Source organism: Mastigoproctus giganteus, chromosome 2, assembly GCF_048544385.1.
Source record: "Mastigoproctus giganteus isolate SK-2022 chromosome 2, ASM4854438v1, whole genome shotgun sequence".
NCBI lineage: Eukaryota > Metazoa > Arthropoda > Arachnida > Uropygi > Thelyphonidae > Mastigoproctus > Mastigoproctus giganteus.
The window spans coordinates 29,702,524-29,727,403 of record NC_143576.1 but is presented as its reverse complement, the minus strand read 5'-3'; the positions used below and the strand labels follow the sequence as shown (position 1 = coordinate 29,727,403).

The window sequence follows — 24,880 nt, the reverse complement described above, 5'->3', positions numbered from 1 at the left end:
ACTTCAATAAAACATGTAATGTACTACATATATTCTATTTCATTAGAAACATTTGCTGCTCAGTTTTTCCTGTGGTCCATTTTGCCTTCCTTTAAAAACCAGCAGTAATCTCCCATCATTTCTCTTGTTCACCATTTACATCTCCCAAATTTTTAGGGAAAAAATTGAGATGGAAATGAAAAAAATCAATTTTCAAAGAAATTAGGTGGCCCATGCATTTTTAGCATTGCAGTAAAGTTGACTCCAGAGATTGTTAATTGTATTTTCTTTCCTTCTTCCAAGAAATCCATGAACTGCTTTAAATGATCACCAAGCTGCTAGTCTAGTATCCTATAACTTTGTTTCAAATATATCATCTATGACAAGTTTTTTTTATTTGAGGCCCAATGAAAATTCCTCCTTTCGGTTTTGCATCTGCCAAATGAAATGTGTTAGGAAAAATTGAAGTGTATTCTGCTGCCTAAATGAAGTGTTAGGAAATGTTAGGAAACACTTCATTTAGGCAGCAAAATCCACATCCTCCTTTATCCAAAGCTTACTTCTCCCTGCTAAAAAAAAAAAAAAAATACTCCCTTTTTCTCCACTGCTGCACAACAATTGAGATGCAAATGAACAAAATGTTTTTCTGTTGCATGACTATCCCACAAAAAGAGAAAACACCAGTATTTTATCAAATTTCTCTGTAGATCAGTGAGTAATCCAATTACCTCAAAATTACTACAGATGTTACAAGCAAAGTCATGGTACTTTCTTTCATTCAGAATTTTGGAAATATTTTCATGTATTTCTTTTAAGCCAACATCAATATGGTAATGGCAAATGCTGCAAGAAAGCAAGCTTATATAGCATCAGCCAAAAAAAAAAAAAATACCCTCCAAGAATTTGTCTAGTTCTTCCTGGAATTTATTCAACCCATTCACTTCCACAACAACAGATGGAAGCCTGTTCCAAAAACTAACCACCCACTGGCTGAAGGAAACTACTCCACATCTATCCTGCAACCATCCTTCCTCAGAATTTATGCCCCCTTGCATGTAGTCCCAGCAAGTGGAAGAATGCCATTGACATTCAGCTTACTCAATCCATTCAAGGCTTTAAACACCCCAATAAGATCTCCCTGCAGGTGTCTTGAGACACTGCAATTTGCAGAACTGAAGCCTTTTTAGGTAAGAGCACCTTTTGTTTCCATTTTTCATGCATGCAGGGCTGATTTGACATTTTCTTTGTCATCGACTGTAGTGAAACCATGACTCCAAGTTCCATTTTCAGTTTAGGGAATATCCAGAAGTCAGACAGTGATAGATTAGGGGAGTGGGGTGTACTGTCATAGTGCAGGATCCAACCACCCTTCCATTTTTCAGTTTATCTTCCCCTCATTCCCATGCAAATACAGTGGACACCCACTTTATCATTGGTTCACTGTACAATCAGATAACTTTACGATGGATAATCATTCACTGTACAATGTGTTGTAAGCTCCAGTCATTTTAATTCTATTAAACGGCAATTCTAATAAGCAAAATATTTTTCTTAGAACAATTTTCTTAGGAAGCTTGAATCCTGCTTAGATTTTTTAAAACAAATCACCTGCAGTCCATTTTATTGTCTAAGAGCAAACATGGAACAAACTTTGCATGTGCATATGATGCATCCCTAAATCTTGCATCAGGATTATGTGTTCTGAGCCTACAGACAGTACAACTCCGTGTGCAATCTGAACAACAGCCATTCACCTTTCATTTTGCATGAGTTCCTTCATTTTCATGACACTTTTGTTGTTTCATGATGTCAACGGACATCAACTGCAAGGTTCATCTTCCCGTTTCCTGTCCATTTTAAAATTTTTCCTATTCATTTTTGATTAAACCACTCATAAACTGCTGTTTTCTTCAAAGCATCATCTCCATAAACTTTCTGTAATGCTTACAGCATCTCTGTAGCACTTTTTCCCAAATTTAAAGAACTTGATGTTAGCACGCTTTTCAAACTGCAACACTCTGCAATCGATCAACTATGACACAGGAGTGAAGTGGTTGAGCCAGTTCCCACTTGGTGTATGCACAGTCAACATCAACTACTCCGTGAATCCTTGTATATAAAGCATGATATTGCTTTATATACAAGTAAACAATATTGTTCTGTATATACAGATTACAAGTACCAAGTAATTAAAGTAATTTATGATTATATACCAACTTTATAATAGTTTTTTTATGGTCTTTAAGATCTCTTACTGTGAGAATTTACTAACACATCACATAGTGAAAAAGCATCATTTTGATATGCAGTAGGAATAAAAATGCTTGCAAAAACTGCTTCTTTATTATAATATATAAACATATAACATATAAAAAGAAAAAGCCTTTGCAATCTGTTAGCCCCATGAGAGTGCCTCAGGGTTAAAAGCATTTACATAAGTAATGCAAGTCAGCTTCTAAATCTGTCTTTAGAACACTTAAAAGCATTACAAACTTTTTTTTTCATACTGAATGTGCAATACGAATGAAAATGTAAATATTTTCTTGCATGTGTTTTTTCCCCCTGAAAATACTAATCAGAGAGCCATCCTCTTTCTGAATTATAAAGTAATGTAATACTGTTCTAATTCCAAGATGTATTTCAAATGTTCATGATAGTTGCTACTTAAGTTTATTAATGGTTTACAAATTTAAAATTAACAGACACTGTTAACAATGTTTTTACAAAACAAATACTGTAAATAGTGAGGTTTGTAGGAAATGAGTTTTAAATGCGTTAAGCTTAAAGATTATGCTACTGTTTGAAAACTTGAAGCTTGCAACTAAAAATATTTACGTATTAAGTTGCAGCTAATTTTAATTATGAACTCTAAATACAAGGGGATTAAATTTAATGATGTTTCTGTAACATCCTGTTTATAAAATACTTTGCACGGGTTTTGAAATAGACTTTGCTCTGTTTATCTAAGTAAGAAAGTGTCTCCTTTAATTGCAATTCAATTTAACAGCAATATTATTGTAATTCATAATTTATCCAGTTAAGTATTAGTATTCTGTCATATTTGCAACTTGCTGTTCTCTTGATAATACCATTTTTCTCTTTTAGTGAAGCATTTGACAAACACTTGTCCTTGGGTATTTTACGCCTACAGGAAGGTCTTGATTATTCTCAATATGTAGATATTGAAGAAATTAGTGCACCTGCAGTAAATGGTAAGAAAGATGGCTTATCTGCACCTAAAAGAGAAATGTCAGAACCAGGATTTCCACGTAATATATCCAGTGCTCAGTTATCACAAGGTATATTATATTTTAAAGTTATATGCAGTAATTTTCATAAATGCATTAAAATGTTTAATTTATCATTTTCAGATTTTGTGTTGTAACTAAAAACTGATATAGACTTTAAATCTATTTAAATGCAACTTAAATCCAGTGCTGGATTTATCCTGATCATCCAAGTCTTTGTATGCAATGGGTGTACAAGTTGCAGTGGTAGTACAAAATTAGTCCTTCTGGACTATCAGTCTTTCATTCACTGTTTTCTTCCATACTATCTTATTTCCTTTAAGATTTTAAGCCCAGCTAGAGTATGCCCTCTTTCTTTTAATGTTTTCTTGACACCATTGATTTACCATCCATTGGTTTACCATTGATTTACCATGTTTTTGTGTCAAATATTTATTTAGCTAATCTCTCTCTCCTCTCTGATTCTTTCTGCATGCCCATACCATCTTAAATTTGCTTCAGCTTGCCTTGGACTTGGGACAAGTTTGGGGGGGGGGGGGGGCTAACATTTGTTACTCCCAAGATTTTTTATTATTTATAAGGTTTTGAATGGACTGAGTTAACTAAATGCTAATGGCATCCTTACTCTTGCTCAGACAACACATAAAGGGGCATAGATTTAAATTGAAAAAGGATAGTTATGAGACATGTGTGAAAATTTGCTTTGAGACAGAGTAATTGATTGTTGGAACAAACTTCCATTCTGACATTGTGGAAGCGAGTAATTTAAATAAATTTAAAGAATTAGATAAATTATTAGAGAATGGATAGGTGATGTGAATTATTTATAATAAATAATTCACATCACCTATCCATTTTCCTTGCATCATTTTCAACTACCAATATTAATACCAATGCTTCCATATGTCATTTCCATTTTGTTTTTCTTAAACTTCTTATTTTTGAAGGTTCTAATTTTTTATCAGTTCCATAGGGAATAAGAAGCAGAGAAAACTTTACTGCTTTTTCTTTATTGCTTTGCAGTTATCTGTATTACTATTAAATTTTTAATTTAACACACACACACACAAACAGAATTACATTTCTTATATCTAGGCTCACTGGTATGTAGCTGTGATTGCACACTGTATTTATATTTCACTTTTATTAATTTAAATTGAGACTGTTTCTTAAAGCTGCACAAGCGAATTTCAGAAAGGATCAGAACACTGCTGAAAATTTGGCATCAGTTGGACTTTCTTCTAGCGTAATCTCCAAAATGGACTTTCATTTATATGTATAGATTTCTGTGGAGATGAAATGCGAAATCATATTGTTAAAAGCTTCCCAGTGACCAATGATGAAACATACTCACTGTAAATTTGGTGTAGAGCTGATTTTTCCTTCTCAAATAATGCCTGAATGAAACTAATACATATTGATTTCTGTGTGTGTGTGTGTGGAGGGGGAAAATTGGAATTGATCCCAAAACCTTCCCAGAGAGATAGAACATACATTGAAAAATTGGCGGCAAACTAAGTTTTACTTATTGGGTAATGCCCAATCATCAGAAACCTGTTTCCGTTTATTGCAGAGAACTTGAAACTTATAGAGGAAGGGAAATGCCAAATTCCTATCAATCTGGCTTTATTTAAATTTGGAATGACTCGACAAATCTTTCTAAAAGACAAAAATATAAAATTTCATAAAAATTCATTGACTGTAGTCAAGTTGTTACATGTGGACAGATGTGGCAAAGTCATATATATGCACATGCAATTAAAAAGGAACTTCCACGTGGTGATGGTGGTTTATTGCTAATCAATTACAGTGAAATTTAGGTGTGTCTTTTGGAGACAGTGCACAATGGACAAATGTCAGAAATAACTTATTTTTTTTATTTTTTTATTTTTTCTTTGGTAGTTATTGGCGCATCGGCTTCTGTGGCCATAATGCACCTCCCAAGGTTTTTGCAGTACTTTGATCCAAGCCCAAGGCGGGATTCGAACCCGTGACCTTTGGTTTGCCAGGCAGGCGCTTTACCCACCCGGCTAGCCCGGTCGGCTAACTGTATTAGATTAGCAGATCAGATATTTTGTAAACCCACAAATAATACCAGTTTTTCCTTCACAAATGGCATAAACACTAAAACTTTAAAGCATTTAAAAACAACTTGAAAACATTTAATGATTAAAAGCTGAGACTTACTTTCAGACAGACCGAAGAACCAGGTCACAAGATAACAGCAAAGAAACAAATAATATAATGATACAGAAGGTTAGCAGGTTTTATGTGGAAATTGTATGTATTGTTGTGATGGGGAGCATTTGGAAACTGACGACTTTTCTGATAGAGCAAAACTGGAATCTGGAAGATGTTTATCTGACAATATTTTGTTTCTGAAGGCAATACAAATGGTTCTAAAGGTTCTGAGAGAAATTAGCCTAACTTGCTAGGTTAACTGTTGGTTCTACAAGAACATGTTGGTTTTATTTTGAGGAACAGTGCCTAGGATACCAAGGTCCTCTCTGCCAAGACAAAATGGAATGTGTTCAAACATGATTCTCCTCTTCCTGACACTCTTCCTCCCAGCTATCACAACAAAATCAACACAGTTAACCCAGCAAGTTCAGAGATTTTTTAAAGAAATTTCCAGCATCTCCTAAGGTGTGCCCCTTCTTTTGTATAGTTGCATTTATCTTGAAATGAAATATCTTCAGCTTGATATACACCTTCTGATTTCCAGTTCCTTTGTCAGAAAAGCATTCATTTTCCAACGTCTTGAGGAATGAAAGAGTACGATGCAGTCGACTCTAACTTATAATCCAGGCAGACACTGTACTCTCCTATCCTTTTTGTATTATTGTTATTTGTTTGTAACCTCTTTCTTCAGTCTGTAAATGTTACTAAATTGTGTTTTTTTTTTTTTGTTTGTTTCTTGAAAATATTGAATTGAAATGAAATTGATTGAAAATATTCAATCTGTTAATCTAATGCAGTTATTTCTTGGATTTATACTTTATACATTTTCTCCATTGGTATGCTTAAATTTCAGTGTAATTGATCAGCAGTAATGAGCTGTAACAACTTGTGAATGGAAGTACTTTTTATCCTTCAACTGTTTTTGCAGTGTGATTTGCTTCTCTACCCGAGTCAAGACTCAGTGTGTGCATTTGGGGTATCAAAATATATAAAATGAAAAACTAGCAGCCTATTTGACTATAGGTTAAATTATAAAAAGTATGTTTACATCAGTTATATTTTGCTCAGTATGGCTAGTTATAGAAATCTGAAGTTATTCACAACGGTAATGAACAACTACAATAGCCAACTGAGTGTGGAGTACGTGTACTATACATTTTGTTGTGATGACCTTTTTTCCTGATGTACTGATTAAAAGGCCTGATATAATTAGGCAGATGGGGTAAGAAATAGCAACTATGGTTTAACACTGGTAAATGAAAGATATTACACATGGTCAGCAGTAATCCCAGAATAACATACCAATTAGGTGGAATCGCATCTAATGGGTGTTTCATTCTCTACTACCCAAGGTGGTGGAGAATGAAAGAGACCTTGGGGTTATCGTACAATTTGACATGCAGTCCTCTGAGTAGTGCAGACAGGCTCAAACAGCTCATGGGATTTTGTCAATGATATACATACATTCTACCAGCAAGGACAAGATCTATTGTATAAGGTAATGGTTAAGCCATACCTTAAGTACTGCATACAGGTCTGCAAGCCTTCTTTTAAGAGAGATGTGACTCCACTGGAATGGGTGCAGAGAAAAGCAGATTAGTCAAGAAAATTGAGACTTTGGTTCTACAAATTTCAGTGCTTGGAAACTATGCACTTGCAAGGATACTTGAGGTGTTTCAGGCTTTAAGTGGATCAAGTAAATTTCATGATAGTTTTCTAACTCTTGGACAACATGCACAAGAGGACAAACTTAAATTGAAAAATGTGTGAAAAATTTTCTTTCGCCATAGAGTAGTTTGAATAAATTTTATAAATAATTAGACAGAGGGGATGGATAGTGTTTTTACCCCCTAGTGCTGTATGAGCTTGCCTCCTTCATTATTTTCCACTAATAATAATAATAATAATAATAATAAGAAGAAATACCTAAAAGACTAATTATATACACAAACACTGATTTAAATTGAAGGTATTCTTTACTCCTAGTTCTTCTTTTATAATGCCTCTTAAGTGTATGAGTTATTCTGCATCATTACTTCATTATTCTTTTATTATAAATTAAAGAATATTTACTTTACAACGTGATAGTTTCTTTTCATAATCAGAAACAGAATTTTACATCTTCATTGTAACTACTTATCTGTCATCATTGCAATCTTTTACATGATATTGTTTACAACAAATGTCTAAATTTGTAGATGATGCAAAAGTTGGCAGTGTGGTTAACAACAGTCAATCAGAGTGTGCTACTGCAACAAGATCTAGGAAATTTAGGTCAATGGGCTGAGAAATGGCAGTTGAAGTTTAACATTGACAGATGTAAGGTACTTCACATGGATAGCAGTAACCCCAGAGTAACTTATAAACTGTATAGTACTAAACCCAGGGTAGTGGAGAATGAGAAATACCTGGAGATAACTGTGCAGTCAGACATGAAATTCTCTGAGCAGTGCAGAGACAGCTGCCAGAACAGCTCATGGAGCTTAGTCAATGATATACAGAAATTTTTCTAGCAGGGATAAGAGGTGATTATCCCTTTGTATAAGGGATAATCACAAACACTGATTTAAATTGAAGGTATTCTTTACTCCTAATTCTTCTTTTATAATGCCTCTTAAGTGTTAGGCCGTATTATTAGGCCGTATCTTAAGTGCTGTATACTGTATAGGTCTGGAGGTCTTTAGGAAGGATCTGCTGGAATGGCTGCAGAGAAGGGAACCAGATTGATGAAGAGAACAAAAGGATGCTCTTAACTAGAAAGTTTACAGTTCTGCAAATTGCAGCACCTTTGAGACTGGGCACCTGCAGGGAGATCTGATCGAGGCATGTAAAGCCTTAAATGGATTGAGTAAACTGAATGTTAATGATATTCTTCCTCTTGCTAGACTACACACATGAAGGAGCATAAATTCAAGTTAAGGAAGGATGGTTGCAGGATAGATGTGTGGAAGTTTGCTTTCAGCCAGCTGGTGGTTGATTGTTGAAACAGGTTTCCATCTGTTGTTATGGAAGTGGATGATTTGAATAAATTCAAGGAAGAACTAGACAAATTCTTGGAGGGTATAGATGGATGAATTGTGTAGATTTTTTTTATCTATCTATCTATTTATTTTATTATTATTTTTTTATTGCTGATGCTATATAAGCTTGCTTGCTTTCTTGCATCATTTGCCACCACCACTATTATATATTTTATTATCTATGGTTTAAATACCTCTAAAACAATAGTTAATCAGTCCATTTATGCTCAAAGGCTGAGAAAGATATTATATTATAATAATACACATAAATTTAAAGCACTCTTTTTCATTGTTGCAGGCTTCTTTTATATCCTGTTCTTTTTCCTTCCTGCCTACTTGCTCATTTACAGAACTTTTTAAAGCATTATTATTCCTTTTAACATAAGCAACGTTAAGTTCTTACATTTTTTTTTTCCTTTTTCAATTTAACGTTTATTTACTATCACACCATCTCAAGAAATAATAAATTCATTAATAACTTAATTACTAATATTATTAATATTTTTGAAATCTTATAATTTTATTTGTCATTTTCATTCCTTTGTTTTTCACGTTTGAATTTTAGTACTCAAGCCAACAGCTTCCTGGTTGGCCATGTTTGCTGCATTTTCTGCTGGTGGTGGTAAGTGAGGCACACTTCTATATTTAACAGTTTTTCTATATATCTTTCTTCTGCTAATCCTCTCTTCTCTACTTTTCTTTTATCCTTTTTGGCTGAATTCAGCATCTGTAATATGTTACAAAGGAATCGGGTACTAAAGATGCAATGTCTAAATAAATATATACCAAGAAGGTAGTGATAAGTTAAGGGAATGTAACTGTAGATGTGAATTTTATTATTACTTTGAAGTGTGTATGCTGGAATTAGTTATTCTAATAGTTGATTTAAAGATTCTTGATATATCAACAGTAACTGATACCCTCTCTGATACCCTTTACATTTTTATGTCTGATCGTGTTTGATGGATTAGCTAATGAATATTTTACTTATTTGAATATTAAAATAAACCATAGTATTGATCACTTAAAAAAAAAAAATTGTGAAAAAACAATAGAAAATTGAATGTCTTGATACAACATAAATATAAATTTTCACTATGATGAAAATTTAGCTGTTTAGTGCAATCATATCATTACTACTTTACATAATTCAAGGCTTTCTGCCATAAAATTTTATTAACATAAATTTTCATTGAGATGCTCCATCATGTAACACGAAATAAGATTCAGACAAAAAAATTCAGTAATAAAGTTTGAGCTTTATTTAATTTCCAATCAAACAAAGCCTATAGTTATATTATAATAAAAATTTCAAATTTCCTTATTTTTCTGTACAGCATTCTTGAACCTCTGATGCTTAGGCCTCATCATTTAATTAATTGCTTAAACTGTGATTGATCATCTTTAGAGTTAACAAATTAGAGTTAACAGAGCTAAGATTTTAGAAATGGAAATTTATAAACAATTATTTTTAAAATGCTTATTTCTCCTTTGCATCAGCATGTGTTTATTTTATTTTATATATTTTTTCTTAGTGCAACAGCATGTGGTTATAGAATTATATCATAATACAGTCAGTCCTCGTATAACACGTGTTTACACTACACGAATTCGAATATATATGATTTATAAATAAGGGAACGATACCGTATATAACATGAACCGAATTCGCTTATGCACAATTCACCTTTGTGTTTACATGAAATGGCAGTTGAACACAGAATCACCCCAACTGAACGCAACACAATAGCAATGAAGAGAAGATTCTGAAAATGTATTTATGTTTTTTATATCAGTGAAGGGGAAACACATTTCACCATAATAACATAAAAACCCACACAATTCCAGCCATCAGTATTATTGCAAATGCAATTAGATCAAGTTTACTACCAGTTTATAACAGATTCCACTAGCAGAAATGCAACTGGAAATTGTTTTTATTGTTTTATGGTAGTAACCCCAGAAATTTTGTAAAATGTGAGCTAGTGAGGTGTTAATGGTGTGGCTCTGCCTTTATGGTGTTGTTTATTCAGTTGCTGCACAGGCGCAGCTTTGTTTATGTGTATCAAGCGTGCCTCCTCATTTTGTAATTGTGCTTTATTCCCTAAAAATGAGTAAAATACTTAAAAGGTGTGAAAAAGAAGCATCCTGGTGAAGACACTACAGGTTCAGAGAGAAAAAGAAAAGCATTATCAATAGACAGAGGTGGACTGGGTCAAAAATTCTTAACCGGAAAAATTTGTAGCGGCCTCATACTAGCATTTATGGCCAAAATCACACTTCTGGCCTCCCGCCCACTGGCGTTTTCCCGGTAAGGCTTATGGCCAGTCTGCATCTGTTACAGAAAAAACATGAAATTGTGAAACACTTTGAGTGAAATGAAAGAACATGTGATATTGCATGTGCTACAGGCCTAAATGAGGAAATGCCAAGAATTAGAAAGAATGCAGAGAAAATAAACTTTCATAGTAGGAACAACTCAAGTGTAATAAAATCCATTACATCAAGACACGAAGAGATGGAGCGGCTGTCATCCATTTGGATAGAAGATCAAACAAAGAACAAGTTTGCTTACGATAGAAGCAAAAGCATTGGCAATATTTTATTATGATTATTTATTGTGTTTGGTAATGATGTGGTTACAAATGTGTGTTCAATCTTGGGTGGTCAGCACCTAACCCTATTTTTCCCATAGGGTCTGTTATTTATATTGCATGATTTTGCATTGCACGAGGGTTTCTAGAAACACAACTATTGTGCTATACAAGGACCGATTGTACTACATGTCAGATTTATTTTCTCTGGTTGGTTTAAATTTTTTTTAAAATTGTTTTAATTGATTTTATTACTGTAATCAGTTTGTTAATTTTATATTCGTTTTAATTTCTATATTGTAATTCTATATTGTATAATGATAAAGGTTTAAAACTTTATAATATTTTGAAGACTAAATGCACAAGGCATAATGTTATGGGTTGAAATTAACTAAATAATATCAGTGTAAATACACCATAGTTTACCCATAAATTTAACTACATAAGTAGTGTAACGGCATCATTTGATTTTATCTCATATTGTGGCTACCTTCACAAGATACCAGGTATTGCGCTACTTTGAATAAATAAAGCTTCTCTAGTAGAGGAGACTACCGTTATTTATTCTCAGTGGGCACCACCACCACCCAGATACATTTCAGAGCTTGTTGGCTCATCGGTGGGTGGGCAGGTACCCAGATAATGCAGACAGCCATCACGGTTGCGAAGTTAATTCCACAATATGAGAGATGACAAATGGTGAAGATAATGATAATATTTTGAAGACTAAATGCACAAGGCATAATATGTTATGGATTGAAATTAACTATATAATATCAGTGTAAATACACCATCAGCCATTTTCAATCCACTGCAGAATTGAAGGCCTCTCCAGCAACTTTCCAGTTCCTTCTGTTTTGTGCAATGGCCATCCATTTACTACCCACAAACTCATGAAGTTCATCTGTCCATCTCCATTGTTGGAGATGGACAAATTTTCTTCTAGGTTTTTTTCTAGCTCCTCTTGTGTACCATTATGTTATTTTCTTAGTCCATCTGTCATGTCTTCGAGCTATGTATCCTGCCCAAGACCATTTTAGTTCTTTAGTTTTGATAAGAATGTCCTTTACTTGAGTTTACTGCCTAATCCATGTATTTCTCTTGTCTAACAGTCTGATTCCCAATATAATTTGTTCCGTTCCTTGCTGTGTAGTTCTCAGCTTCTCTTCCATTCTTTTGGTGAGTGCCCAAGTTTCACTTCCATAAGTCATGGTGGGGAGTATACATTGGTTCATTATTTTACGTTTCAGACAAATTGGGATATTGCTCTTCTTCAAATAGGCCTCTGGGGTTGGGTATATTCATACTATGATTTTTTAGTGTTTCTCACCAACCATTGAAGTAAAAACGAAAAACGAAAAACCAAATTCTTAAAATTTTAATATTTACAATAAATTTATTTACAAACAAAACAAAATACCATATTACTGATGATAGCAATTTTAAAATAAGACAACTGTGATATACAGTAAATATACAAGGTGATAATACCAATACCGAATTTAAAATGCAATAAAATATACTAGGTTAAAAGTGCTAAAATACTAACTGAAGCTTTCAAAGGCTTCTGCCTTCTTTCTCAACAGTGTTGAGAAAGAAGACAGAAGACTGTTGAGAAAGAAGGCAGAAGCCTTCTTTCTCAACAGTCCAACAGTCTCAACAAAATACCATATTACTGATGGCAGAAGCCATCAGTAATATGGTATTTTGTTTTGTTTGTAAATAAATTTATTGTAAATATTAAAATTTTAAGAATTTGGTTTTTCGTCTTTCGTTTTTTACTTCAATGGTTGGTGAGAAACACTAAAAAATCATAGTATGGGATATTGCTCCTCAGTATGTGACTGTATTTCCTGAATGCTACCCATCCAAAATTTATTCTTCTGTTGACTTCCAGCCATTTATCATTATTACAGCTAATGACTCCACCTTTTCAATTACTGCTCCTTCAATCATTATGTTCCTTTCTGTGGCATACTTGTTCATCATTACTTTTGTTTTAGCCATATTCAACTTTAGTCCAAAATCCTTACTAACTGTGCATAACTGATTAAGATTTTCCTCTAATTCTTTGGGATCGTGGCTTATGACCACAATGTCATCTGCAAATCATAAATGGTTTAGGTACTCTCCATTTACATTGACTCCTTTCTCCGACCAGTCTAGTCTTCTGAAAGCTTCCTCAAGGGCAGCAGTAAACAACTTCGGAAATAGTGTCTCCTTGTTGAACTCCATTCTCAATTTTAAATTTACTACTGTCTTTGTCTAATCTAATAAAGGTGGCATTCTCATATTTTCTTCAAAATCATATATGGGGTATCTGTGCCTTGTTTTTCTAGTGCCCGAAACATTGCCTTATGCTGTATGGAGACAAATGCCTTTTCATAATCCACAAATGCCAGGCATAATGGTGTTTTATATTCATTTGCTTTCTCCATTAGCTGTGACGTTACGTGAAGGTGATTCATAGTTGACAATCCTGTCCTAAAGCCAGCTTGCTCTTTTGGCTGATTCTCATAAAGTATTCTTTCTAATCTGTTAGTAATGATCCTTGTGAACAACTTGTAGTTGTGGGATAACAAGCTAATTGGTCTATAATTTCCAATTTCTGATTTATCTCCTTTCTTATGCAGCAAAACTATGATTGCATTATTCCACTCCTTAGGCATCAATCTTTTCTAATGTATTTTGTGAAGAGTCTTGCCAGTTTTTGTATCATGTCTCTCTTCCTTCCAATTTTAACAAATCTACAGTAACTTCATCTAACCCCCTGGGGCTTTCTGATTCTTCATTTTTGTTGTGTGTGTGTGTGTGTGTGTGTGTGTGTGTTACTAATTTGCGATCCGTCTTTCCCACTGCTGGCATCATTCCCTCGCTCCTTGTATAACTCTTTATAGTAGTCTTCTGCTATTTGAATTATGCCTTCTCTGCTATTTATAAGTACACCATCACTATTCTTCAGTTTCAGTATCATTTGTCTTTCTGTATTACTGCTCATGGCTGCTGATTTAAATCCTTTGTTTTCCCTTAATGCTTGTTCTACTTTTCTTGTGTTAAATTTTCTTATGTCTTCTCCGAGTCTCTTTCTAATGGCTTTGCATAACTTAGTATACTCAATTTTCTCCCTGTCAGTGTTTTCTTGGTCTTCATTTGTTGTCTTCAGTTCTTCATGACAAGTGTTTCTTGACTAATTTTTTCTTCTTTGGATTTTTTTTCCCTATAGGTTACTTGTGCTTTATCACTTTCAGAAAATTGTAATATTCCTCATCGATATCTTGGTCCTGAACAGTCTACAGAAGCTCAAACTTGTTAAGTTCCAGTACATACTACGTTTTCTCCTCTTCTGTTATCTCAAAGACCTTTGTATTGTTTACTCAAGTCAGTTTTTTTCTTTCTTTTCTTACCATTCTGTGATAACTTCCAACATTGTCCTTGTTCAGGACAGTAACATCATTCACAATGTCTTGTGTTAGTGAGGATGAAGTCAATTTCATTAGTTGTTAATCCATTTGGGCTCTTCCATGTCCACTTTGTTCACCCTTTTCTTGAAATAAGTGTTCATTACTGACATTCCTCAAGATTCTGCAAATTCCACAAGTCTTTCATTTCTTTCACCAATTCCAAAATTTCCTATAGTTCTCCTTTCTGCGCTGTTTTTTCTTTTTCCAACCTTAGCATTGAAGTCCCCCATAATAATAGTGTAGTGAGTTTTCTGTTCATCTAGAAGACTCAATTTCTGTGTACATTTCTTCAACCTCTTCATCATCATGGCTTGATGTTGGTGCATAAATCATTATAACCTTTAGCTTATACCTCTTAGAAATCCTGAGTAGTAGTCTTGACACCCTTGGTGATGTACTTTTGAATTCCAAAATGTTGTTTTTTATATCTTTATGGACCAGAAAGCCAACTTCACCTTCACTCCTTTCACTGTTTCCATTGGTGTACAGCAGATTTCCACTTGATAAACTTCTAAGTGATTCATTTCTTCTTGTTTCAGCCAAACCGATGATATTCCAATTTACATTTTCTAATTCCTTTTCCAGCTCTAATATCCTGTCTTCACCGATAATACACCATAGTGTACCCATAAATTTAACTATATAAGTATTGTTATGGCATTGTTTCATTTTATCTCATTTATTTTGCTGTTACACTACTTATGCCTTTAAATTAATGGGTAAACTATGGTGTATTTACACCAGTATTATATAGTTAATTTCAACCCATAATATATTATGCCTTGTGCATTTAGTCTTCAAAACATTATCATTATCTTCACCATTTGGCATCTCTCATATTGTGGAATTAACTTTGCAACCGTGATGGCAAGTCTGTATTATCAGGCTACCTGCCCACCCACCGATGATTCAGCCAACTAGCTCCGAAACATATCTGGGTGGTGGTGCCCACTGAGAATAAATGTCTCCTCTACTAGAGAAGTGTTATTTATTCAAAGTAGTGTAATACCTGGTATCTTGTTGTGAAGGTAGCCACAATGTGAGATAAAATCAAACAATTTCATTTCACTACTTATGTAGTTAAATTTATGGCTAAACTATGGTGTATTTACACTGATATTATTTAAAAACTTTATAATTGTAAAAAAATAACTGATTTCCAACTTTTCCTCTTGCAAAGCATCAGTTTTAAAATTCAATATTGTCACTTCATCATAACTTTTTCTTTAAAAAAAAAAAAAAAAAAAACGTTAATTGTTTCTGTCACTTTTAAAATAAGTTTTATTTAAATTCAAAAGAAACCCTTTCTTTTTTGGCATTCTTCATAGTACACACTTCACCAATAACCAGCAAAAATAGCAAAGAAAATTACATTGTGAATTGACATTAAAGCATTATGCCAATCTTATGACAGTATAAATTTTTTTTTTTAATAATTAACTATCCAATGAACATTTGATTTAATGTTATGTATGATTTGCTTTTAAAATGTCCTTATTGGTGAATTTTATTGGAAATTTGCAAATTCTTAATCAAGAAGATGGTGCTAGCAAATATTTAAAATTTTTTTGGAATAATCCCAAACATGGCAGGTTAATGAACCTATAATATTTAGTGCTACGGATGGATAAAAAGCTGAGAAAAAGAAACTGACAAAACTGACTTTTTATCATTAAGAATTCTTGAAGGCACTAATTTTTAGCAAATGGAAGCCTGTTCCATAGAATTGAAGTAGAAGATAAAAGGACAATGAAGGAAAAAAAGAAAGAAGAAAATCTAGTGTTATGAGTTTGAATTTTAAGGAGAGCATAGAGAAATAATAGATAACAATTCAGTCAACTATTGAATTAAAGTCTTTGAAAAATTAAAGGTTTGAAGCAGAAATTGATTGCCTGATACTAGGAGAGTCTGTCAGGGAGGGGTTAATGCAATAATCTGAGTAAAATCTTGCTTTTATGGAGAATTGAGAAATATGAGTATACATACTTATTTCTGCTACTGTCTTGAGAACAGAGGATTATTAGAGGTAAATATGGAAAAAAAAATTATGAAATGATGTGATCAGGAATTGTTAGTTTATAAATTAAAAATAAGTTTTAAATAAAAAAAAATGTTAAGTTGCCATCTTCTCTATTGCATCATATACAAATACCATGCAGTTTTTATTTATTTATTTATTTATTTTTTTTTTTTTTTTTGCACCTTTCACTTTGTTGGAAACTTTTACTTTTTGTTTTTCTAAATAATCATAATTTTACAGAATTGGCTGTAAAACAAAGTTTCATTTATAGTTTTTAATAATTAACCATCCAATAAAGAATTATTTAGTGTTATGCATGACTAGTTTTTTAAAATGGCCTTATCAGCGAATTTTATTGGAAAATTTCAAATTCTTCATCAAGAAGATGGTACTGAAATAAATAATCAATAGATGTAATAATCAATACAATAAATAAATAGATGGTACAGAAATAATCAGACAGTAAGGCAAAAGTCAAAAATACTTATTGTTTTCTCAAGCTAACATTAAATGGTTCTTTCTGTTGGAACCACTTTTAATGTCATTTGGTGATTATATGAAATTTTTCATGTAAAGCATAAAATCAGAATATGAATTGGGATCAAAATCAGAATGAAAAATAGAACAAGTCCAGAAAATAAAATGATAAATATAGTGCTGTGGGTCTAAATAATTATACTTTTACAGAATTGGATGAAAAAAAAAAAAGTGTCAGTTACAGAAAAAAAATAATCAGCCAGTAAAGTAAAAGTCAAAAATAATTATTCTTTTCTCAAGCTAGCATTAGATGATTCTTTCTGTTGGAACCACTTTTAATATCATTTGGTGATTACATGAAATGTTTCATGTAAAGCACAAAATTAAAATGTGAATTTGGAATCAAAATCAGAATGAAGAATAGAGCAAATTCAGAAAATAAAGTTATGCATATAGTGATGTGGGTGGTGCTATCTGCCAGTTCCTTGACTGGTTTGGATAATCAACATCCCACTGTAAATGAATATGAATTTTAATAACTTCTTTTAAAAAACAGTGTGGTTACCAATTAATAAACAACTTTGACTCTTGAAATTAAATACTTTATTAAAGTGTAATAAACAAGGATTAAAAAATACTGGATCTTTTGATTATTTTGTTAAAATGTTTGTCACACAACTTGTGACATCTAGCATGCTGATAAACTGTCACATTCCGCTTTCACAATTTGAAATCTGGTTTGTCCTTTTTATCTTATGCGATGACCAACCTATATACAGCTGACTCAACTCAAACACTTTCATGACTACAGAACTCATCCATCTTACTGCTGTTAAAGTCATCGTAATATTACTGATTCGATTCAAGGGTCTCTTCACTTAGGGCTATAATTAGCAAGTGAGTTATTCCAGGTTATTCCAGGTTTTTTAGTCTTCACATGATAAAAATGAGCCCATGAACATAACTTTATAGATATACTACCTGTTAGAATATGGTTTAAGATGCTAATAAGCCATAAAATCATCAACCAGTTCTCCCTCCTACTTCTATTTCCCCCCTCTCTCCCACTTTCTCTCACTTCAATTGGCACATTAAAACCAAAGTATTCAAAGCGAGAAAAAAAAAATTAAAACTGCATGTGCTGTGTATGCTCTGTCACATTTCTATCACCTCTGGCATTATATGCTATTATGTGGCTAATCCTATACCAAACATAGTTGTACTGTTTAAGTATAAAGTATTAAAGATTTTCTTTCGATGCTTTATTATGGAGTGGTATAAGGCCTGTACTATGGAATTTTACTATTAAATTGTTTATTTTGTTTATCTTTTCTAGGAAAGGGATAGCTAAAAGATAAACCATAGGGTACAGGAAGTAATTTTTAGTGCAAGTTGAAGTACTTAGAAAGCTTTCAGTTATTCATTTGAACTTTTAAAAGATTAATTAATCAGGTTCACAGAGAATGAGATGTGCCTACAGCTAGTGAAACTACTGTCAGTGGTAAAGGGAATGGTTTTTGCTATCATAAAGGTGACCACAGTGGCCTGAGACAGTTAAGTTCTATACAGTGGGACCGACAGCAAATTCTAAATGGGAAGCATTTAAAGAATTAATCTTGGAAGCTACTAAGCTTTTCATACCAACTAAGAAATATTGTTCAAGATTTAGGCCTAAATGGATGCCTGATGAACTAATGAGACTCATGGTAGAGAAGAAAAAATGCATCGGATGCATATAAATTATCAGGTGGCACAGAAGCCTACAGTAGATATAAGCTGGTCTGTAATCAAATCAAAGTAGCTTAGGTAGGCAAAGGCAGATTATGAGAAATTCTTGGCAAAGGATACAAAGAAAAGACTTCTTTGCTTATGTAAACTCTAGAAGGAAGGGGATGAATCAGATTGTTTCCCTTGATATTGATGGTTCGGTTGTTGAGGATCTTGCTCAGGTAGTTGACGAACTGAATTAGTATTTTGCATTTACATTCACACATGAGGAGTTATTCAGGGAGGGGAATGCCAGAAGTTTATCAAATTCTGGTAGGGAACAAATGATTTTCTAATAACTGAAAGCAAAGTGGAGGAGAAATTGTTGAAGTTAAACATAAGAAAGGCACAGGGGCAGATGGCATCTATCCAGTTATATTAAAGGAGGCAGCAAAGGAAGAAAGCAAACCATTAGCCATAATTATGAAAGCTTCCTTGGACTCAGAGGAGGTCAGGCACTTCCATAGCCAGGTGGGAAGGAGCAGCAATGCGTAGCACATACTTCTTGATTAGACAGGGGTTCGAGCCCATCACCACCAAATACGGAGGATGCGGGAAGGTCAGGGAATGACCACCGCATATCCCAGAGCAATATGGCCTTAGTTGCTAATGCTCCTAAAAAAAAAACCAAATAACAATAACAACAGAGGAGGTCACCACAGACTGGAGATGTGCAAATGTATCCCCATTTCACAAAGGGTGACATGAGTAATTGCAGACCTGTTAGTTTAACTTCTCTTCCAAAAAAATTAATGAAGGCACTGGTCAAAGAAGTGCTGCAGGATCATCTAGACAAGACTGCAGTTATACTTCAGACACAGCATGGGTTTGTTAAGGGGAAGTCTTGTCTGACCAATTTGATTGGATACTATGGTGTGGTCACAAAGGAACTGGATGCAAAAAATAATTTTGATATCATATACTTGAATTTTAGGAAAGCTTTTGATACTGTTGCATATAGAAGACTACTGTACAAATTGGAGCAGTATGACATTAAAGGCAAATTGCTGCTATGGATGATTGCGTGGGAGAAGGCAGAGAGTGGCAATCAGTGGACACTACTCTTTGTGGACTAATGTTATTAGCGGAGTCCCCCAGGGTTCGGTGTTGGGTACATTGTTGATTTCTTATTTATTAATGATATTGATGAAGGTATATCAGGCTTAATGTCCAAGTTTGCAGATGATATGAAGGTTGGCAGGGTTGTTAATGACACTAATGATAGTATGCTGTTGTAACAGGATCTGGAAAAGTTGGGCAGATGGGCTGAGAGGTGGCAACTGAATTTTAACATTGACAAATGTAAAGTATTGCATATGGGTTAGCAGTAACCCCAGAGTAATGTATCAACTGGGCGGTACTACACTCAGGGCAGTAAAGAATAAAAAAGACCTGGGGATAATTGTGCAGTCAGATATGAAGTTTTCTGAGCAGTGCAGACAGTCTGCAAGAGTACCCATGGTGTCTTTTCAATGATATACAGGAATTTTTCTAGCAGGGATAAGGAGGTAATTATCCCCTTGTATAAGGCAATGGTCAGGCCACACCTTGAGTACTGTATACAGATCTGAAGGCCTCATTTTAGGAAGAATGTAGAGCTGCTGAAACGAGTACAGAGAAGGGCAATGAGATTGGTGAACAGAACAAAGGGTTGCTCTTACAAAGAAAGGCTTAAGTTCTGCAAATTACAGTGTCTGGAGACTAGGCACCTGCAAGGGATGATTTGATTGGGTTGAGCAGGCTCAATTCTGATGGGATACTTCCTCTTGCCCAAATTAGTCATCTGAGGGAACATAAATTCAAATTGAGGAAAGACAGTTGTAGAACAAATGTGCAAAAATTTGCATTTAGCCAGCGGATGGTTGGTGAAAAAGGAAGAGTTTTTTTTTTTTTTTTTGTGGATGATGCTATATGAGCTTGCTTTCTTGCATCATATGCCTCTACTAATGTTAATATATTTGGAAATTCATAAAACCATTCGAGAGTGGGGCAAGCTGCAGACAATGAAGTGGTGGGAAGACATGGAGAAAATGTAAAGAATGATAATGGAGAGAGACTGATAGAACTTTGTTCCCAATATAAGCTGAAGATTAGTAACACCTTCTTCCAACATAGAGACATTCATAAGTTCACATGGTTCCAAGAAACAAAAGGACTAAAATCAATAATTTATTAGGTGATTCCTAAACAGCAAAGCACAATTTTTGTCTGTGATGTTAGGGCTGATTAGGGAAGATCTGCAGAGAGCAGCATATTGTGACTCTGATCACTTTTTGGTGAAGGCTATGTTGTCATTCCCATGGATGTGCCAAAAAAGGCAGAGAGCAGCATATTGTGGCTCTGATCACTTTTTGGTGAAGGCTACGTTATCATTCCCATGGATGTGCCAAAAAAGGCAGAAAGACCTTGTGAGAAGTGAACAACTTGACACCGAAAGATTCAATATGGACTCACTAAAATATGAGTGCACTAGGGGGCTTATATTAATGAATATTAGACCAAGAATTAAATAACCTATGGGGAGAGTGCAAAAGATATATATGTATATCTAAAGGAAGCAGTGAAGAAAATTGCTGGAGAGGCAATAGGAAAATCTCAAAAGATGAAACAAAATGATTGGCTGAACATGGAAATTTAAGAATTAATAAAGGAGAAAAAGGAAGCATACCAAAGATGGCTAAGCTCAAAAAATGAAGTTTATAGAAAAATATATAAAGAAAAAAATAAGGAAGTGGAAGTCATCAAAGCAAAGAAAGAGTCCTGGGATAGAGTATGTGCCGAGGTGAATAGCAAACTAGGATGTACAAGATCTGCAGAGGCATGGAGAGTATTGAAGAATTTAAGGAAACCCCATAAGCAAAATGCTAGACTGGAAATGATAGATCTGGAGGAATGGGTCAATTATTATTAACATTGTTATTTGTTATTTTGGTTTTTAGGAGCATTAGCAACTAAGGCCATATTGCTCCAGGATATGCGGTGGTCATTCCCTGACCTTTCTGCATCCTCCGTATTTGGTGGTGACGGGCTCGAACCCCGGTCTAATCAAGAAGCATGTGCTACGCACTGCTGCTCCTTCCCACCTGGCCACGGAGGCACCTATATTATTAACAGCTATTGAATGAAGGAAGAGAGGAATTTAAAGAAATTGAAACAGAGACAGTTGTCATGGAAAAAGAATTGAACATCCAAATTAAGGAAGTGGAAATAAAAATGGAAAAGCACTAGGCCCAGGTGGAATGCTTAAATATGGAGGTTGAAAAGATGGAGTTGCTTAAATATGGAGGTTGAAAAGTTATAAATCTACTAACTCGATTGTTCAACAAATTATGTGATGGCGAAGAAATACCAGATGAGATGACAATCGGATACATTACATCAATTTTCAAGAAAGGTGACAGAAGAAGAGGCTCCAATTATAGAGGAATCTGTTATGAGCACTATTGCTAAACTATTTGGAAAAGTGATAAAATCAAAACTGGAAAAAGATATTTTTATTTCTGAGGAACAGTGGCTTTTTGACTGGACACTCACGTATAGACCATTTATTCACTGTTAAGCAAATTCTGGAAAACATCAGGCTACAATGGATTGTAGCCTGATGGATGATATGAACAGCATACCTACATCTTGGAAGATGTAGGTATGCTGTTCATAGACTTAGAGAAAGCATATGATAATGTGCCAAGAAATCTTCTGTGGAAGGCTATGAAAAAATGTCAATAAGCCAGCCATTAATTGAAATAATTAAAGAATCTACAAAACAATACATGCTGTATAAAAATTGGTTCAAAAATATCAAGAAAATTTAAGACTTCCAAATTACTACTTCAAGGATGCTGTTTGTCACCTACTTTGTTTAAGCTGTACCTGGAAGTTGTTCTAAGACCATGGTCATAGAAGTGCAGTTCAATGGGTGTTCATTGTCAAAATAAGTACCTTTACAATCTACCGTTTGCAGACGACCAAGTTGTGGTAGCACAGGACGATGATGATGTAAACTACACGGGCAGAAAGTTACTAGAAGAATATAAAACATATGGGGGATGACAGTTAATTGTAATAAGACAAAGTACATGAATCAAACTGAAGAGATTCTGGATTTAGATGGAATACAGGTCAAAACTGTATATAAAGAAAAAAATAAGGAAGTGGAAGTCATCAAGGCAAAGAAAGAGTCCTGGGACTCTTTAAATACCTGGGTGCAATTATTCAGGCTGATGGATCATCTGCGCAGAAAATTGAGAGAAGACTGGGCGAAGGTAGAAAGGTCGTAGGAATGCTTAATTCTGTGCTATGGAATAAAAATATTAACAAAACTAAACATCAAATATATAATGCAATACTACAAAGTGTTTTATTATATGGATGTGAGACTTGGACCTTAACTGAAAGACAAAAATATACTGGCTGTTGAGATGATTTCTGGTGAAGATTGGCCAGAAAGTCTAGGACTGAAAAAGTTATAAATGATGTGATAAGGAATATAATGAATGTCCAAAAAACCATCATTAATAAAAGAGAGGAGAAAAGATTGGAGTGGTTTGGCCATGTGAAGAGAATGGAGGACAACAGATTGCCCAGAGGAGCCATGGAATGGATGCCATGGAGAAGGAAAAAGAGAGAGGAAGACCAAGGACATGGATAGAAGGTGTGAGAACAGCCATAAATAGAAGAGGACAGGACTGGTGGATAGAAGACAGTACTGGTGATAGAAGAAATTGGAAAAAAAAAAATGAATAAGGGAATGACTTTTTAATTTTAGGTTGAGGAGAAGTATTGTAATAACGGAATAAATCCTAAGAAGAAGATAAAACCATTCCTTACGTAACTTTTTTATTATTATGTTAACTAATCTTTGTTCAGTTCTAAAAAAAAAAGTTCTACTTTTTAAAAATAAATTATTCTGAAATGAGAATAGGTTTACAGAGATCCCTCTGAATGTTTCCTACTTGGTTACTGAATCTCGCACTTTATTTCTTTCTGTGGTGGCATTAAGTTAGTGAGCATCACATTTGTTTCATATGTATAGTAGAATAATTGAAAGGGAATGTGTATTCAAAATGATAAAATGTTTTTAATCTAATCACTAATTTTGAACATAAGTTTATACTTAAATAAGTCTGTATAAATACACTTACATGAAAAAAAATCTCTTCTGAAGCCATGTTTCTTTAACTTTAGTTCATTCATACTGGACTGCCTAATTATTGAGCACTTTTCAAGTACAGTTTTACCAACTGTATCCCCACTAATCAGAATATGTCTGCATTAGACTGATTTTCTCTCTCTCGCTCTCTCTCTCTCTCTCTCGCTCTCGCGTGTGCACACACACGCACCAAATAGTTGACAGATTGGCATGGTATATTTCACAGGACTACTGTTTCATCATAATACATATTCTTTGTTTCTTATTACTTTTTTAATAAAGCAAACTATTATAAATTCTGAACTTGTCATTATGGTGTTTGTAAATATCATAAGCTCAGCTTATATGGATGCTTACAGATATCCATATGTATAAGATTCACGATTCACACCTACACTGGACAGAATCTCATATATATACTCTCATGGCAAATAGTACAGAAATAAAAGTGCACTAAATTAAACTGTGCAAATCTTGGATTCAAATAAATGATAATTCATAAACAGATTTTAAAAATATATAAATTCTAAATGGGATGGTATTTCCCAAAGTTAATTTTTTTTCATTAGGAATTATGCTTTCTGAATGCAGCCTAGTTTAATTCACTTTTTTTCTCCCCTTCATTCTTTGTTAACTCTGCCTAACTCTTTATTCCTTTTGTTCTTGTGCCTCATGGAGTTCCATCATGCCAGTATATCAGTAGCTTAGCTTGCAGTGAGTACCACAGGTTATTTACTTTTTTTTTTATCTGCTGGCCTTTTAATCAATCAACTTATATTTATATAGTATTCCAGGTTAGTAATTGTAAATAATGTACAATGTTCTGTTGTATTTATATCTTAATAAAGCTTGATAAACTTATAATAGTGCAGCAGTAAATAATAATATAAAATGCAAGTACATATTTTATATTAATAACAGATAATCATAAACAGGTAATGTAGACAATTTATAGACATTTGATTTTAATGTTTTGAAATTTAT

General features: G+C 33.9%; 1 protein-coding gene across 3 annotated transcripts in view; it reads left to right on the top strand.

Annotated features, from left to right (window-relative positions):
• Positions 1–24,880, top strand: part of LOC150089241 (solute carrier family 12 member 2-like) — a 544,391-nt gene that overhangs the window by 450,360 nt on the left and 69,151 nt on the right. For 2 of the 3 annotated variants that reach the window (XM_090388531.1, XM_090388539.1), the window contains exons 18-19: positions 3,085–3,278; positions 8,994–9,050. In XM_090388531.1, the coding sequence (XP_090244657.1) occupies positions 3,085–3,278; positions 8,994–9,050 (251 nt within the window). The remainder of the gene's footprint in view (positions 1–3,084; positions 3,279–8,993; positions 9,051–24,880) is intronic. The other variant, XM_090388535.1, reaches the window with a different exon arrangement.